This window comes from Vanacampus margaritifer, chromosome 2 (genome assembly GCF_051991255.1).
Source record: "Vanacampus margaritifer isolate UIUO_Vmar chromosome 2, RoL_Vmar_1.0, whole genome shotgun sequence".
Lineage (NCBI taxonomy): Eukaryota > Metazoa > Chordata > Actinopteri > Syngnathiformes > Syngnathidae > Vanacampus > Vanacampus margaritifer.
The window spans coordinates 45,797,961-45,815,066 of record NC_135433.1 but is presented as its reverse complement, the minus strand read 5'-3'; the positions used below and the strand labels follow the sequence as shown (position 1 = coordinate 45,815,066).

The 17,106-nt window shown below is 39.3% G+C and overlaps 1 protein-coding gene across 3 annotated transcripts in view; it reads left to right on the top strand.

Moving 5' to 3' along the window:
- agap3 (ArfGAP with GTPase domain, ankyrin repeat and PH domain 3) overlaps window positions 1-17,106 on the top strand; it is a 215,939-nt gene that overhangs the window by 104,629 nt on the left and 94,204 nt on the right. For all 3 annotated transcript variants that reach the window (XM_077556576.1, XM_077556577.1, XM_077556575.1), the window contains exons 2-4: window positions 1,177-1,235; window positions 5,232-5,319; window positions 14,269-14,354. In XM_077556576.1, coding sequence (XP_077412702.1) covers window positions 1,177-1,235; window positions 5,232-5,319; window positions 14,269-14,354 — 233 coding nt within the window. The remainder of the gene's footprint in view (window positions 1-1,176; window positions 1,236-5,231; window positions 5,320-14,268; window positions 14,355-17,106) is intronic.

Genomic DNA, 17,106 nt, shown 5'->3' with positions numbered 1-17,106 from the left:
AAAAACATTTTTTGTATGTTTTTTTTCTATCACATCAGAATAAAGTATTTGATTTGACAATACTGACGTATTATTTTGCTATGTAGTATTAAATGTTATGATTGTCATTTTTTAAATGACCCAGCATCATGTTTATGTTCTACATATGGATAGACCGATAATCAGCCCGGACGATTATTGGCGCAGATATTGGCCATTTTGACAAATATCGCGATCAACCATTTTTCAAAATCTGACAGACAATAAAAGGTCAAACTAAAACCATTTTAATCTCAGGGAATTATGTATTTACATTTTCAGCTAACTTTTTAAGAGATTCTGCTGACCCTGGGAACTTTCTGAACCTTTTGTTTTTGTTCAACATTAAAGCAAAGAAATGTGAAAGTTTAAGATTTCAGGATTTTTTTTTATTTTGGAAAAACAGAGCTTTGGTATTTACTTCTTTAAATTTCCATTTAACTTTTTAAGACGTATTGATATATTTTTTTAGAAATTTTAAATTAATTATATTGTCCAAGATTTAAAAACAAAAAACAAAACAAAAAAACTTCCACATTTTGAAAAGTCTATAAGCATTAATGCCTTGAGAGACATGAGAACAAAGTCAAAATTGGCATTTGTATTTTTTTTTTAATTGACGCCAATATTCTGCCAACCTGCCCCCACCCCACCTTTTTATTTTATTTTAATAAAAATAAATACGGGCTTCAAATATCGGTTATCAGCCTCCTAGACTGCTAATAATTGGCATTGGTATCGGCCCTGGAAAAAAACATCTCTAGTTCTATAGAACAATTGCTCAAGATGATTGTTCAATTTAGAAAACTATTCATTTTAAGTGGGACAAAAAGTGGAAATAATTAAAAATGGTACAATGAGAGAAAAAAATCTTTTGAGGGGAATTGTAGTTGCAATTTGATGAAAAATGTGTATTCTTTGAATGAGCTTCTAATTTGTAGACAACAATGACAACTTTAGAAGAAATAAGGCCCAATATTATTAAACAAAATATTTTTCTTTTTAGTCTTATTTTGGGAATGGCCGTACAATTCAATTTGTATGTAAAACAATAGCGAAATGTTGTTGTATAAATGTTATTGTAACAAATGACAATTGCGTATAATGAGGAGTGATTTATTCATATCGACTCCTTTATTTTTGTCCTTCTTCTTTCAGACTCTTTTGTCAACAGCCAGGAATGGACGCTGAGCCGGTCTGTGCCAGAGCTGAAAGTGGTGAGTAACAATTCCCTTCTCCCAAAGATCCCCCAGTCAGCTCCATTTTACAATCGTTCAAAACAAAATTATTGTCAGTGTGACCCTGGAGTTCATAAGCGACATTCTTATGTATTACTGTTTCTTTGGGAACACTAAAAGGAATTGGTTTGATATTTACCTGCCAATTAGCTGGAGTCCCCCCCCCCCCTTTTTTTTTTCTGTATCGTAACAAATGTGTTTCCATGGAGACACATGGTGGGAAGAGTGACAGTTTTGGTGCTGGATGAGTGTCGCGTCCTGGGTGCGATCCCACCCTTCAGCCGGCCAAAAAGCACAGCGATCATCCACGAGTCGACCAATAGAAAATGGAACACTTCCATTCTTGGCACCACTAAGACTTAAAAGGCAGCTCCAACTTCTGCTGGTGTTAATTGGCTGCGTCCGCACGGGGGTTTGTTCAGCAAAGACACAATTAAACCTCTGAGAAGAAAAGCAATCATTTGGTGCACAACTTTCAAGGATGAAGTAAAAGTTCATGCAGATAAGACATCAGTCGAACGGTGTCAATTTCTTTTTAAGCAAAAGATAAATCGCTTTGAGTCTTTTTCAGCTTTAGCCTCGTCTCCCTTGCTTTTAACTCCTAAATAGAGTAGAAACTCTAAAGCTCAATCTCCTGGAGATACTATGCCCTTTTTGTCTTTTATTTTAACAATTTAAAATAGTCCCCAAGTATCTTAATAACTTGTCTGTGACGTGCTTTTGTCAAAGAACCCCGAAGATCAAGATAGATTTGCCACTACCAAGGCAAGGATTAGTAACTTAAAGGAGAGAATCTGTCCCGTGGAAGGCTAATGCTTAGTCGCACTAGCTAGCGTAGGTGGCGCTCATAGATGGTAGTTGTTTCATAGTTTGGGTTACACGTACACAACAGTTCCAATTACAAAGAGAGTACTTGAGTACTTTCTTACGAAGAATGTTCTTAGCCAGTTCACGATATTCCGCGTTCTTCTGAGTGACAAATGGCCATGTGTGTGTGTGTTGTGGCGCAAGTTAGCTTAGCGCCTAGCATTCGCCCAAGTTCATGAGTAGGCGGGAAGGCAGGGAGGAGCAATTTTTTTTTGTTCCGTTGATATGGACACAAGAGGCACTTAACTCATTTAGCTATTTTCAGCAATAATAAGTTAATATTTTATCTATAATTAATGTGATAAATTCCTTGTTTTTCATGTACAATTAATACCTGTTTTTTTGGGTTTGGTCATGTAATGTTACCTGAAGCACACATGATGTAATTTTCAGTCTACAGCAAAAGACAAAATGTGTTTTTAAAGGGATTATTTCAATTGTACATGAAAAATAATGAGTTTGTCAAATTAATATAACTTCTTACTGCTGAAAATGGCTAAATGTGTCACGTATCCCTTTAACTAGCTTGGAGCTGGTTAAGAAAAATGGTTCTGGCAGGCGACTGCTCCTCTAGCTTCGTGGTCAGACGTGCTTGTCGCCATTTTTCAAAATGTCTTCCAAGTCCACACAAATTGGATGTTGTAACGCTCGTTGTTCCACCGTATACTGACTGGAAGCATCTCCAAATTGAGACATAGTGCTGAGGCAGCGTTTGGTTTTGTTGCGTGGCCGGTGGTGGTAGCCTTTCTGAGTTGACTCATTGTTTTCACAGCACACAGCCTACATGTTTTGCTAACTTACTCACACACTGTATCGCGAACTCTTGAAGTCGTGGCGAGGAAAATCTGATTCAGATTGCCCGTCATGCGTTCTTTATAATTAGAAACATACCTGACTTTAGAACCCACTTGTGATCTTTGGACAAGGGGGGGTGAGGTATGTCGTAGCCCCGTTTAGTTCTTAACATACTTGCTGATTTCCACCCCCACCCCCTGAAAACTTTTTTTAAACCCCTTTACACCGGCAGGAGGAAACACAGCAAAGCTTGTAACCAATCACATGTATGCTAATTGCTAAGTGACTTTTCTCCCAAGAAGCCCTTAAACAAACACGTGTACTCTCCTTTACATCCATCCCACTGTGATCCGAGCTGAGCTCAACATTTTTACTTTGATGATCCTCTCTGCAAGCTGCAGCTGCTTTTAATTTTGCAGCAGTAAAAAAAAAAAAAAAAGGAAGTGGTGGACTCTCATTTCGTGCAAATAATTACAGCATTTTTTGTTGGTGTAATTAAGTTGCACTCTGCTGATGATTAAGAGCTGAAAGATTATGCACCAAACATAAAGAGAAAATATAATTAAAAGAAGGCGCAACATGTGACTTTCATTTAATGTACATAAGATGATAATGTAATGTGGCATTTTTATAGCAACTCATGTGTTGCAACTGCAGTGCAAACAAATATCATAAAAAAATATAATTCATGTACAGTGAACCACAACATATTTGTGGTTAAACATTTGTGAATTCACCTCACGGGTTTGTTTTTGGAACTTCCACTAAAAAAGTCACCTATTCTTTCTGTATTCGTTCCAAAGCAATAAAAGTATTGCTTAAAGGGGAAGTCAACCCAAAAAACAAATCTTGACAATAATCGGTATTCTGGTTAAGATTGCATTATTGGAATATGTTAAGCAGCAAAATACAGCAGCTTTTACCAATATCAGATGGCGGCCATTTTGCCACTTGCTGTCCAGTAAAAATGACATCACAGTTGCTAGAGTCTCAGGTAACAACCGATCACAGCTCAGCTTCAGAAAACAGATGAGCTGTGATTGGTTGTTGCCTGAGCCCTGAGCAACTGTGATGTCATCTTCAGTGGACAGCAAGTGGCAAAATGGCCGCCCCTGAGATGGATAAAGAGGGCTGGATTTTGCTGCATAACTCATATTCTACAAATCTAATATTAATCAGAAAGTCATGTTGAGACTAGTAAGGCTACATATAACATATTATTGTCAGGAAATGTTTAAGTTTGACTTCCCCTTTTAAACTGCTGAACGCAGAAAATTCAATTTTGAATCGCTACTGCCACTCGTTGATGAAAAATGAAACTGCACACATCCGTCTTTATATACACAATGCGCATATGTCACATCCATAGGCAGACGGCGGGAAATTCGAACCCGAATCAAGTCTAAAAATTATTGACCAGATGCTTGCAAGAGTACCCATTGTGAACAGCTAAATTGTTAATCTACTAAAAAGGCTATTGTAATAATATTTTTGGGCAAATTGTTACAGAGAGCAGCTTTAATTTACTTTGGCACCATCTTGTGGCAACTTGAGGAGTTCCAGTTAGAGTCTGTTGTATGTGAACAGCTCCCTCTAGTTGTACGTGAAATAATAACTGAATTAAATTCCATTTGCGTTTTTTTCCAATGCAGTACATTTGTTTAGTACAGTTAAATTGTATTTTAACTTTTACAATACATGTGCATTTAATCTAAGTTTTTACTACAACAAATCATATTCTATTATATTAATTGGAGGTAATGGTGTGTAATTGTTTTTTTGTTTTGTTTTTTTGCTAATCTAGTGCAGCTCATCTTCTGGCTAGCAGACGTCACGGCTAGTGGCAGTACATTTACTGCACTTTTCAAAAAAAAAAAAAATATATATATATATATGTATAAGTTACTGTATTGTATTTATATTTGTTTGAGGAATTAGTATTTGCATTTTTCTCAAATGTTTTTAAATATCATGATCTGTATTTTGTTACCGTATTGTACCCAACTGAAAACAATGTGACAATGTACAGTAAATTACACAGCCCAGATCTAGATTTGTGTGTGTATGGCATCCATATGCCTATTTAATCTCCCTACCACATAGTGAGAAAATATCATCATGCTGTCATTTTTCTCATCTTTTGACCAGTTGTCTGTCCCATTTGATGAGTTCTTTTAGTGTTATTGCAAGTCCCCTTAGTCCCCGTCATTTGATTCATTTGCACTGTGTAGCTAGCTGCCATGATTTGAAATGTAACTCAATAGCTGTAAATGTCTCTCACTCATTTCTCTTGTCTTTCTGTTGTTTTTGCAGGGAATTGTGGGGAATCTGTCCAGCGGGAAGTCGGCCTTAGTCCACCGCTACTTGACGGGCACGTATGTGCAGGAGGAGTCTCCTGAAGGTAAGAGCTTCATGAGGTAGCGAGGCAAGGCAAAGCAACTTCATTTATGTAGCACATTTCACACTCAAGGCAAGTTGTGCTTCACGGAGTCGAAAGCACTACACAGCCTAAATGCGTTTACCACAGAACAGCTGAATGTAATCACAAAGCTGGCAGTAGAAAAGTATATTTTTTAGATTACTAAAATAACATATAATGACAACATTTAAACACATTTAGAAACAACATATTTACATACTTTCAATCTATTTCCTTTCATTATAGTGAAGTTGATTCTAAAATAAATTTTTCTTCTATTCTTTTTTTCATTACATTGCTTCTTTTTTTTCTTGAGAGAGCTCAGTAATTTTTAATTCGGTAAATTTACCGATTCAACATGTCGTCATCATCATCATCATCATCCTTATCATTGCGCTCTCTCTCTTTTTTTATGTGTGTGCGAGCGTGCGTGTGAGTTTGTGCTCATTAATTCAACTGAAACCTATTAAAAATCCCATACCCTTCACCTAAACTGAATACTTCAGAATCCCGCTAGAGTCGTAAAGTTCTCAGGAAACCCGAGGAAGGATCAAAGAAAAGAAAGAAAAGTGAAATCCAGCACCGACCAGACACCACCAACTACCCACAGGGTTACAAACCAGAATCTTTCACTAACCCCAGAAACATCTAAATTCCAACAAATTAGGGAGACCTCAAGAGACCAAAGGAAGGATAGATGAAGTTAGACCCACAGACATCAGCCTCCGATTCAGCGACGAGAGGAAGAAGCAGATTGTGTTTGAATTTCGGTAGATGCTGCTGTGGTGGATCTGGCATCCATGAAAACTGCGGCGCCAGGGCATGATCCCCGGCCCCCGCGGGGGCCACCGGCCGGACAGCAAACCCAGGAGCCCGGAGCGCCCCCCACCCCAACACGGCCCGCTCTCCAAGCCCAACGTAGCAGAACGGGGCATTACATTGCATTGCAGATATATTGCATCGAGACTCAAAATCATGTAACTCGGACATGGCCTCGGGCAGGAAAAAAAAAATCATCCCTACAAATATTTGGGTCAAAATGAACTTGAAAATAATTTAATTTAATAATATTAATGATAAGAATAATAATAACAATATTAATAATAATGATGATAATAATAATAATAATGATGTAAATTGTACACTCTAAAACAGTTGGGTCCAAATTAAACCAATTTGGGTAAAAAAAAAAAGGGGGGTGGGAGGGGTGAGGGTGACAAAAGACCGATCCACTACTTGGGTCATTTTGACCCAGCTTTTTTTGATTGTTTTGTACAAAACAACCCCATTTTGTTTTTATTTTATTTTTTATTACCCAAATTGGTTTAATTTTGACCCAGTGATAGTGTACAATTACTTGTTATTATTATTATTATTATTATTATAAATTAAATTATTTTACATTATTTCCAATCTCATTTTTATTCAATAAAAATATAATTTAATTGTTTGTCATAATTTATTTGTGATCAAATATTGGATTGTTTACTAACTAGCTAATAAAGCATTCTACAACCGCATTCTCAATCTTCTCCAGTCATGGCGGATCCAAATAAAAGTGTTTTGTTTACCAAAATTGGTCACTAATAGCTAGCTAGCTATTGTAGCATTTTACAGTCTTCACTCATTGCTACTTGTCAAATTGCAATAGCAGACTAAAATGCACAACACCAGCCATGGCAGATAAAATTATTCAATTTTCCTTTTGTGCATGATGGTGTTTCATACAGGATTCTGCCAAGCTGATCATGTCATGGGCAGAGAAACTGTGCGGGGATGGTTATTATGTCAATTTAATCTTCTATCACAACTCATGGGCACATTTTCAGAAAAAGTGATTGAAACGAGAACCAGCTATCCACTGTTTCTAAATTTAAAAATGTAATTTTCTATCATATCTGTGCCCTCAAAAGTTCTCAATGTAAAGGCTACTCTCATGAGCCGTTTATCCCAGAAAATTTTGCCTCAGTTTCAATTGCGGAGACGTGAAGAAGACAACTGAAGCGTATCAGCGGAATCGTAATGAGAACGCCGCCCTCTGGCCCCACATCCTCAAAGATGAACTGGAATGGTTGTAGTGTGCGATTTTCTGTCATTTTGCTGCAACCATCCCGACCGGGCGCGATTCATCCCTCTCGACGTTCCCGATTAGCAGCCGTGTTGTGCACATTTCCAATCATCCCGATAAAAGAGCTTTTTTAATATGCAGTGCGTGAAAAAAAGAAACAAGCTCCGGGGTGTGTTGCCATGGCAACAACGGATGGAGCGCCGTCAGATGTCAAGGTCTGAGCTTCTGTGTGAGTGCCGCCCACCTCGGCCTTTCTCTCTCTCTCTCTCTCTCTCTCTCTCTCTCTTTTTTTTTTTAAGTTCAACCTGACCTGCTCACGTAACTCATCATCATCATCATCATAGAAGGATCTTGAAGACACCTCTGGGTGGTTATGTAACAAAATCCATAGTCTGACAGTATATAATATGCTTCCATTGCAGACTCTCGCTCCATAAATCATTCATCGGGCGCCTTGTTCTGATCCCTGTTACGAGAGCCGGCAGACGCTCTCTTTCTCGACGCTTTGTCTGACTTGTCAAAAGCTTCAGTTAAAAAAAATCTGCTGCTGCGTGGATGGCTTGCCGTTACACAAGCATCATTCATCCAGCAAGCTGAGAGTGTCCAGCCTCTGCTAAGCAGGCTAAAGTGGACTCGACGAGGTGCCAGGACGACTGACTCAAGTGGCTTTACTCGCCGAGATGAGATGAACTTGAGTCAACCTTTTGAAAGAATGGACACTTGCTTATGTAATCTAATGAGAGTCAGCCAAAACGGCGGAACTTCTGAGGCCAAGCACAGTCCGATCTGGACGCTCGTCAAACACATTTTCCCAGAGGCAATGGAAATACAGTCGACATCATCATCATTCTTGCTTGCTACGCAATAAGTTAACCACTGCGAAACATTTTTTTCCGTCTTCAATTCTGCTTATCCGGGGTCGGGTCGCGGGGGCAGCAGCTTTAGCAGGGAAGCCCAGACTTCCCTCTCCCCAGCCACTTCACCCAGCTCCTCCGACGGGATCCCAAGGCGTTCCCAGGCCAGCCAAGAGACATAGTCTCTCCAGCGTGTCCTGGGTCGTCCCCGGGGCCTCCCGCCGGTAGGACATGCCCGGAACACCTCCCCAGGGAGGCGTCCAGCAGGCATCCGAACCAGATGCCCGAGCCACCTCAACTGGTTCCTCTCAACGCGGAGGAGTCCCTCCCGGATGACCGAGCTTCTCACCCTATCTCTAAGGGAGAGCCCGGAAACCCTGCGGAGGAAACTCATTTTGGCCTCTTGTATCCGGGATCTTGTTCTTTCGGTCACGATCCACAGCTCGTGACCATGGGTGAAGGCAGGAACGTAGATCGACCGGTAAATCGAGAGCTTTGCCTTTTGGCTCAGCTCCTTCTTCACCACAACGGACCGATACAGTGCGATACAGTACATACACTGCGAAACATAAAAAAACAAAATCACTATTACTATTATACAAGCCATTCAAGGGATTGTGTGTACATAATGGTAGGTCTAGTAATCACTAATTATGCTACATAGGTCGCGCCACGCCTTTGGGAGGGTGACAATGTTCCACAAGCATCTTTCTGCTACAGATGACCACAGGAGAAGAACTTTGCAAACGTAGTTAGCCTCTGGTGGCGCTTGCAGCTAGTGTCGGACCCAATTGATCGACTGTCGCTTACCTTCCACGGCAGGTGGTTGTCGCTGTGTCGCCACTGCTTTGCTTTCGTTAGCCTTTGCTAGCTTCTGCCGCTAGCCGGCCATGTTAGCCGCTCCAGCTAGTTCTTGCTCACCCAGGCTGCTTGCTCGCTTACGCCAAATAAAAAGTGGTAGTGTAACACTCGATTTTTATGAAGTAGTTACTACCGGACAGAAAGGGTAGCCCGTTCCAAAAACTACTTGCCATAGCTGAAAGTTTGTACTGAAAATACACTCTGTAAAGTGTCTACCATGCTAGCTGCTAAGTGTGGTTCTCCTCCGTCAAAACAAAACAAAAACACTGACCCGTTGTGGAAAAAGTATTGACCACTCTAGTGGGGTTTCCATCCACCCATTTTTATTCGAATTTTCAAGGAATGCAAAAATAAAACTGATCGGAAAAAAAGGGCCCAAAATTCACCAAAAAAAAGGTTTTACGCTTGGAGGGGGTGGATTTTGAAGCGTATCGAAAAGGAGGAAAGAAGGAAAATGTGAATTTTGGCTATGGAAACAGGTCTTGCGAATAAACGCTGTTAAGACCGGATACACGTCGCGCGTTTTGATCGGATTTTACGTCACACGTACGTTTGTAGTCACAAAGCAATGGCGGATGATAAAGTAAGATATGTTTGGGGGGACGACAAAACAGAAATTCAGATGGAAAACAACAAAGAAACCCTACAGTTTATCAAGAATTAAGCAAAAGCAAACTCATACGACGTCATCGCTCGGCGCAGTCGCGTCCTGTTCTTCTTTTAAATTACTGGTGGATCACATGTCTATTGTGTATACCGCCACCTAAAGCGGCGGAGACCCCTCTCAATATTCACAAAAGAAGAACAAATTTAAACGCGCAAAAGTCGCATGTCCGTTTTGTGCATTTTCAGTAAATTTGCTTAAAAAAACAATTCGAAACAATTGGATGGAAACCCCATTATTGTTTCCTTCGGGTGCTGGTAACTTAGCATTAGCATTTTTGTCAGCGTAAAAGTTACACCTCACCAAGTGCTCAAAGTCCACAAATGACTGCCACTTGCGTGACACTCTTTTTTTTTTTTCCACGAGTATTATAGTTCCAAGCAAAGGTCGTGGAGAAAAGAGCAGCACACGAGAGGGAATTATAGCTTCACAGAAATCCTTATTCAGTGGCTTCACTCCAAAGTGACAATATAACTCTCTCAATCCATTTTATTATTCGCCTCATCACCACAGGTATCCTTCCGGCTTCACCACTCGTTCCTCAAATAAGAAATTAAATAGGTCTACACAAATACATACATCAATGTAGAAATAAATCTTCTTAGTCGTAATTGGTGGTAGTCTTGCGAAACGTGGTCTCTCTGAGGCGCCATGGTGTGCGTGCTTGAAAATGGTTGCATATTAATTCACCACTAGATGGCACTAAATAATACACACTGTCACTTTAAAATATGTTTTCATATGCCCCCTTAAATGCTCACTGAACTGAGGTCTTGTGTGATATGTAGTTGAAGTTTTGTTCGGTTTCAGTGACAAAATGAACTCGGAGAGTATTTTTTACCCTGACAAAGTGTTCTCATTCTTTATCATCTACAATATCATCTTCTTTATCACCAAGAAGCCTGCTTGCAGCTAGAAAATCACATAGTTGTGAAAAATGTATGTAATAATTTTTCTGCAGGGACACGTTAGCTCTCCCTTTTTTTGATTCATATCCTAATCGCAACCGACTATATTATTCAATTTTGTCAAATGGCGCTCGGGATATATTCATGAGTTGTTTTTTCTTTTTTTCTCCATGTTTTAATCTCCAAGCGATCACAAAGTGCGAGATGGGATTGACTTTTGAGTGTTGACTCCCTTGGGTGTCGTTTTTATCTGCAGCTAAGAATAATATGCATTTTATATGAGCTGTAATAAGATGAAGATTCCGAACATGTGCTCTTTTTTGTGCAACTGAGGAGCTCAACTTCAGAACTGAAGGCTGATCTTCCTCCCTTCCTTCATTTACTCCCTTTTTATCAGACAGGAGTCTGTACTTAATTGCTGTTCCTAATATGTTGGTTCTCTTAGTTACACTATATGATAGGGGTGTTAGAAAAAAATCGATTCGGCAATATATCGCGATATTGCAGTGCACAATTCTCGATTCGATATGCGGCCTAATCGATTTTTAAACATACATTTTTAATGGGAATATTCAACAAAACGTCTTACTTAGGGTTAGGATTCACACATTAAGCATGGAAGAATGTTATATTAATATGAAACATTAAGCCTGAATATTTTATTTCAGTGCTGTTCAAACATGAAACAGACCGCAACCTGAATTTTCAGATAAATAAATAAATTTTCATACAAATCTTACAGTGTACATGTACAAGTTTACTGATGAGTATTTTCTAAATTTGAGAAGAAAAAAATGTAATAATAAATGTTGGGATTCGTATCGGGATTAATCGGTATCGAATCGAATCGTGACCTATGAATCGTGATATGAATCGAATCGCCAGGTACTAGGCAATTCACACCCTTACTATATGAGAGTGTGCACACTTTTGAAACCACAGTCTCTCAGTTGTCTACTGTAATTTAACTTCTCTATAAAACACATATTTTGCAATTGAGCATCACACACGCACAGACAATTCTCAGCAAAAGGTAATGGGAACAACCTCGGAGGATTATCTAGCATCCAACGAGAATCATACGTCTTACAAACCAACAAATTAACCCCCCGGAGATGAAAAGATCATGAAGGTGACGCTTCCCACTGCCTGGAGTTGATAATAGAAAATTGTTGGAATAGCATTTTTAAGCCACTATAAAGAAGTGCAAAGTAGCAAATGGTGACTTGCTTTACTGTGTGTTTGTGTGCCTGTGTGTGGTGTACCTGAAAATGCAACACAACACGGCGTGACCTCATAAAAAGTTTGGGCGACAAGTCGAAGTGAAGCTCCTCGTGAGCGTCACAACAGTGCCTTGACATGAAGCCGTCGGGGGTCTCTCAGGAGCCAATTACATAGGCAAAGAATTGCAATTTAGCGTGTCTAATGCACAGCTGCTGCGGTAGGCGCTCAGGCGACAAAGTCACCGCAATGCCGCCAGTTCCACCCGATGTGCACGCTCATCTGGCTCTGCAGCGATACCTGAGTGGCACAGACAAGCCCCGCAGAAACGTCACGGTCTTTAAGATGAACTGTCACGCAGTAAAAAATGAAACCAACCACTAGTAATACAAAATCTGTTGCTCACAGGTGACAAATATATGGCAGCTAGCCAGTCGGTGGCTAAAGCGGGAAGCTTACGTAGAAGTCAACAATCTTCACTCATCGCTACTTCTTGTGAAATAGCACTAACAGACTAAATTGCTTAACACCAGTCATGGCAGATCCAAATAAAAGTGTTTTGTTCCCCAAAAGTTGGTCGATTGCTAGCTAGCCAGCTAATATAGCATTAAACAATCTTCACTCATTGCTGCTTCTTGTGAAATAGCACTTGTAGACTCAAATGCGCTACACCAGTCACGGCAGATCCAAATAAAAGTGTTTTGTTCACCAAATGATGGTCGATAGCTAGCTAGGTAGCTAACTGGCTAATTAAGCATTCTAAAATCTTCACTCCTCCCTACTTCTTGTTAATGAGTCTGCGCTACCAGACTCAAATGCACAACACCAGACATGGCAGATCCAAATAAAAGTGTTTTGTTCACCAAAAGTTGGTCGATTGCTAGCTAGCCAGCTAATGTAGCATTATACAATCTTCACTCATTGCTACTTCTTGTTAAATAACACTTGTAGACTCAAATGCGCTACACCAGTCAGGGCAGATCCAAATAAAAGTGTTTTGTTCACCAAATGATGATTGATAGCTAACGAGCTAATTAAGCATTCTAAAATCTTCACTCATCCCTACTTCTTGTTAATGAGTCTGCGCTACCAGACTCAAATGCACAACACCAGACATGACAGATCCAAATAAAAGTGTTTTGTTCACCAAAAGTTGGTCGATTGCTAGCTAGCCAGCTAATGTAGCATTATACAATCTTCACTCATTGCTGCTTCTTGTTAAATAACACTTGTAGACTCAAATGCGCTGCACCACTCAGGGCAGATCCAAGTAAAAGTGTTTTGTTCACCAAATGATGATTGATAGCTAACTAGCTAATTAAGCATTCTAAAATCTTCACTCATCCCTACTTCTTGTTAATGAGTCTGCACTACCAGACTCAAAAGTACAAAATCAGACATGGCAGATCCAAATAATTTTGTTCACCAAAAGTTCAGTTGGGCACTTCTGTTAATCGTCAATTTCCATTGATGACCTTTTGCCACGTGCTTTCGCATATTCGGCGAATGTTGAATGATGTGAGGCCTCACAAAAATAGAAGGGGAAGGACCGTCTGTACTCACCCGGATGACGGACTTAAACATGCTTCATTCGGTGCTCAGTCTGTGTATTTTTCCAAGGCTTCGCATCACGGGAAGTGACGATCGCGTAACAGAAGTGCCCAGCTCTGCAAAAGTTGGTCGATAGCTAGCTAGCTAGCTAACTGCTAGCTAACCAGCCAATGTAGCATTGTACAATTTTCACTCACTGTGAAATAGCACTAGTAGACTCAAGTACACAACACCAGTCATGGCAACCACAAATAAGTGTTTTGTTCACCAAATGTTGGTCGACAAGATAGCTAGCTAAAAGTTGGTCTATAAGATAGCTAGCTAATGTTGCATTCTACACTCTTCACTCACTTCTACTTCTTGTCAAATATCGCTAGCAAACTCAGATGCGCAACACCGGTCAGGCAGATACACATAAAAGGGTTTTGTTTACCAAAAAGTTGGTGCCTAGTTAGCCAGCTAGCTAGCTAACTTAATGTAACAGTCTACAATCTTCACTCATTGCTACTTTTTTGTCAAATAGCACTAGCAGACTCAAATGCGAAACACCGATCAGGCAGATACAAATAGCCTACAAGTGTTTTGTTGACCAAAAGTTGGTCGCTAGCTATCTAGCTAGCTAGCTAACGTAGCATTTTACATCTCCTCCAGAATGCTGACTGTTATTTGAAACTTCATATTTTCAGATATATTTCTTTTTCATTTCCCTTCAAAACTTTATTTAAATCTCAAGAGATCGTTAACAGCGATAACATCTCAATGACAATACTTGATTGAAAACCATGTTTGCCATTTTTTTTTCAGGCGGTCGGTTCAAGAAGGAGATCGTGGTGGACGGGCAGAGCTACCTCCTCCTGATCAGAGATGAAGGAGGGCCTCCAGAGTTACAGGTGAGTGTGCACACACAAAAGACAAACCATCAGCAGCAGTCATCTAAAAAGAGAGTATTAGCCCACACACCATTACCTCCCTGCTGCTCTTTTTGCTGCCCCCCCCGCTCCACTCACATGCATTTAAAGGTCACAACGGATCAACGAGCAACTTGCAGCCAAACACCTAAGAGAAAGCAGCTAATGGTTTTCATAAGCCTGAGGAATAGAAAGAATAACGGAGGAAGCTTGATCAAGGGCTGATAAGATAACAAGCTTTGATACGATATGCTTACTCTTCTTCTTTTCGGAAGCGCTTGCGCAATCATCCAACCTCATGCTGAGACTGAGCAGCCGGCAAATTCATCGTTTTACTGTTCCTATTTAATCTCAGGTTCAGTGATAACTCTCAATTTTCCATCCGTGGGAATATGAGTAGGAATGGTTTGACTATATATGCATTGTGATTAGCTGGCGATCAGTCCAAGTTGCTCCCCGCCTACCCAAAGTCATCAGGGATAAGTTCCGGCTCACCCGCAACCATCACCCAAAGCACACAAGCGCTATAGAAAATAGATGAATGGGTATTCCCACTCGTCTCCACTCTTTTTTTTTTTTTTACAGAGTCTAACACAAGAATAAAAATGATACATTTCAGTTTCAGCAACCTTTTTAGTTTTAGGTGGCGTGACCTACTTTATTACACTAGTGGGTGTCAAAATGTAATTTTATTCCATGTATGATTTATTACTTCTGGTGAGGTGATAACGAGGACAGGAAGTATCCAGGAAAAAAATATTTATGTGGCGTTACAACACTGTGAGTCAATTGTCTGCTGTGAATAGTTTTAACGAGTCGTCCACCGTACAAAAGAGTATTTTTCCGATCCCTCTGGAATGCTTTATTCTCATAATACTAAATTTTAATATTCAATCATTAATTATTTGACAATGTAAGACTTGTCAAAAAAAAAATCTTTATATCTAAAAAAAAAAAAAAAAAGACAACTATAATATATTATCCCTCTTGTATAGCTAATATAGTAATCGACGGTTTGATTATGCAGTGCAGTTCACCCCCACGGCGACAGGTCGTACGAGTAATAATGTTCCTTTCCTCTCATTTTGTTATGCCAGTTACGTTCCTATCAAAACTTGCAAATTGCTACCCGGCCGAATATATCCATTTGTTTCATTAACTTCTGCGAACAAACAAAACTCAATGCAGGTCTGCTTACCTTTTGGCTTTTGTAATGTTTCTTGATCCCTCTCCGGCTCACGCGTTGAGGCATTGTTTGGCTCCACTCGATAAGATTTTGCTGCCTTGTAACAACTCAAAGGTAACACAAAGTTGTGCGTGACTCGACACAAAGAAGAATATTTCATTGTTAGCCAATAACAATGCGTAGTGTGGATATTAACACCGTCAGGGGTTGCGTCACTGCGTTTTCATTCTTTCCACCTCCTGTTGGTTACATGCAAGTTCATTTAGGTCACAAATGGTGGCACACTGCCATCATGTGGTGGTGAGTGAGAGCAATATTTTTATAGATGGGTTGGGTTTACTTCAGTGGTGGACAAACTCTGTCCTCAACCTGCAGGTTTTGTAGGTTTGCTACGCAGCTGATTCTATTCAATTGGATTGTTACCAGGCTTATGCAGAGCTTGTTGATGAGCTGATCATATATCAGCTGTGTTGGAGAAGGGAAACATCCAAAACCTGCAGGCTTCGGGCCCTCGAGGAAAGAGTGTGCCCAACCCTGGTTTACTTGCACAATCATGGGAATAAGTGATCATTTATTAATTGACCAATGAGGAAATATACACCACTGCAAACAATAATAAACAAATGGATAAACTCTACATGAATGTGAATATTGCAAGATATTTGCTATATTTCCTGTTACCATACTAAAAATTCTAAGAGACGTGTAAATTGAATTCCAGCTACTGTATGCGAGTATGCAAATATGTAGTTAGATTTTGTATTATGTTGGTATTTGCTAAATGTATTATTTATTTTTTCAATATGATCCTAAAATATTAAAATTTTCTTATTCTATCTTTAATTTAAACTTTATATTATGTACACACGCGCACAGAAATATAATTAAACTAATGTTATTTTTATTAATTTCATTTTCAATTTAGTGTTCAGAATATTTCACATACATAACATACATGGTGTCATTGTGATATTTTTATTATTGTGTAAAAAACTTTTATTATTGTCATTTCCATGCATAAAAAAAGCTATTTTTATTTAATATTGTATTTTAATTCATTAATTTGGCATTATGTTCATTTCCCAATTTTTTTTTAATTGATTTAATGTCAATCTCAATTTCTATTCATCGGTGTGCATTGTAAAACCAATAATTTACTTATGTAATCAAAGTAATAATAATAATAATCCACCTGTAGCTAACTAAACTGTTTTGAGACACACACAAAAAGAAACAGGGAAAATGTGAATATTTAATTCATTTGCTCCCCAAAACGTAGAAAAACATTCCATTTTAAATATTACCATGGTTCCAAAAACGTATTTATACGTTTTTTTGTTTTGTTTTTTATGCTAGAGCATACAGAAGGCTTTGATGCTGCCTCTGGCCTGACGATGTTGCTTAAAGCAATGGTAGTTATTCAAAAAAAACGGCCAGCAAGTGGCAGCAGATTATAAGAGAGCAACCAGCTCAACGATGAAACTTGGGTATATTCTAATGATAAATGCTGCGGAAACAGATACAAATATACTTTTGTTTCCTGATGAA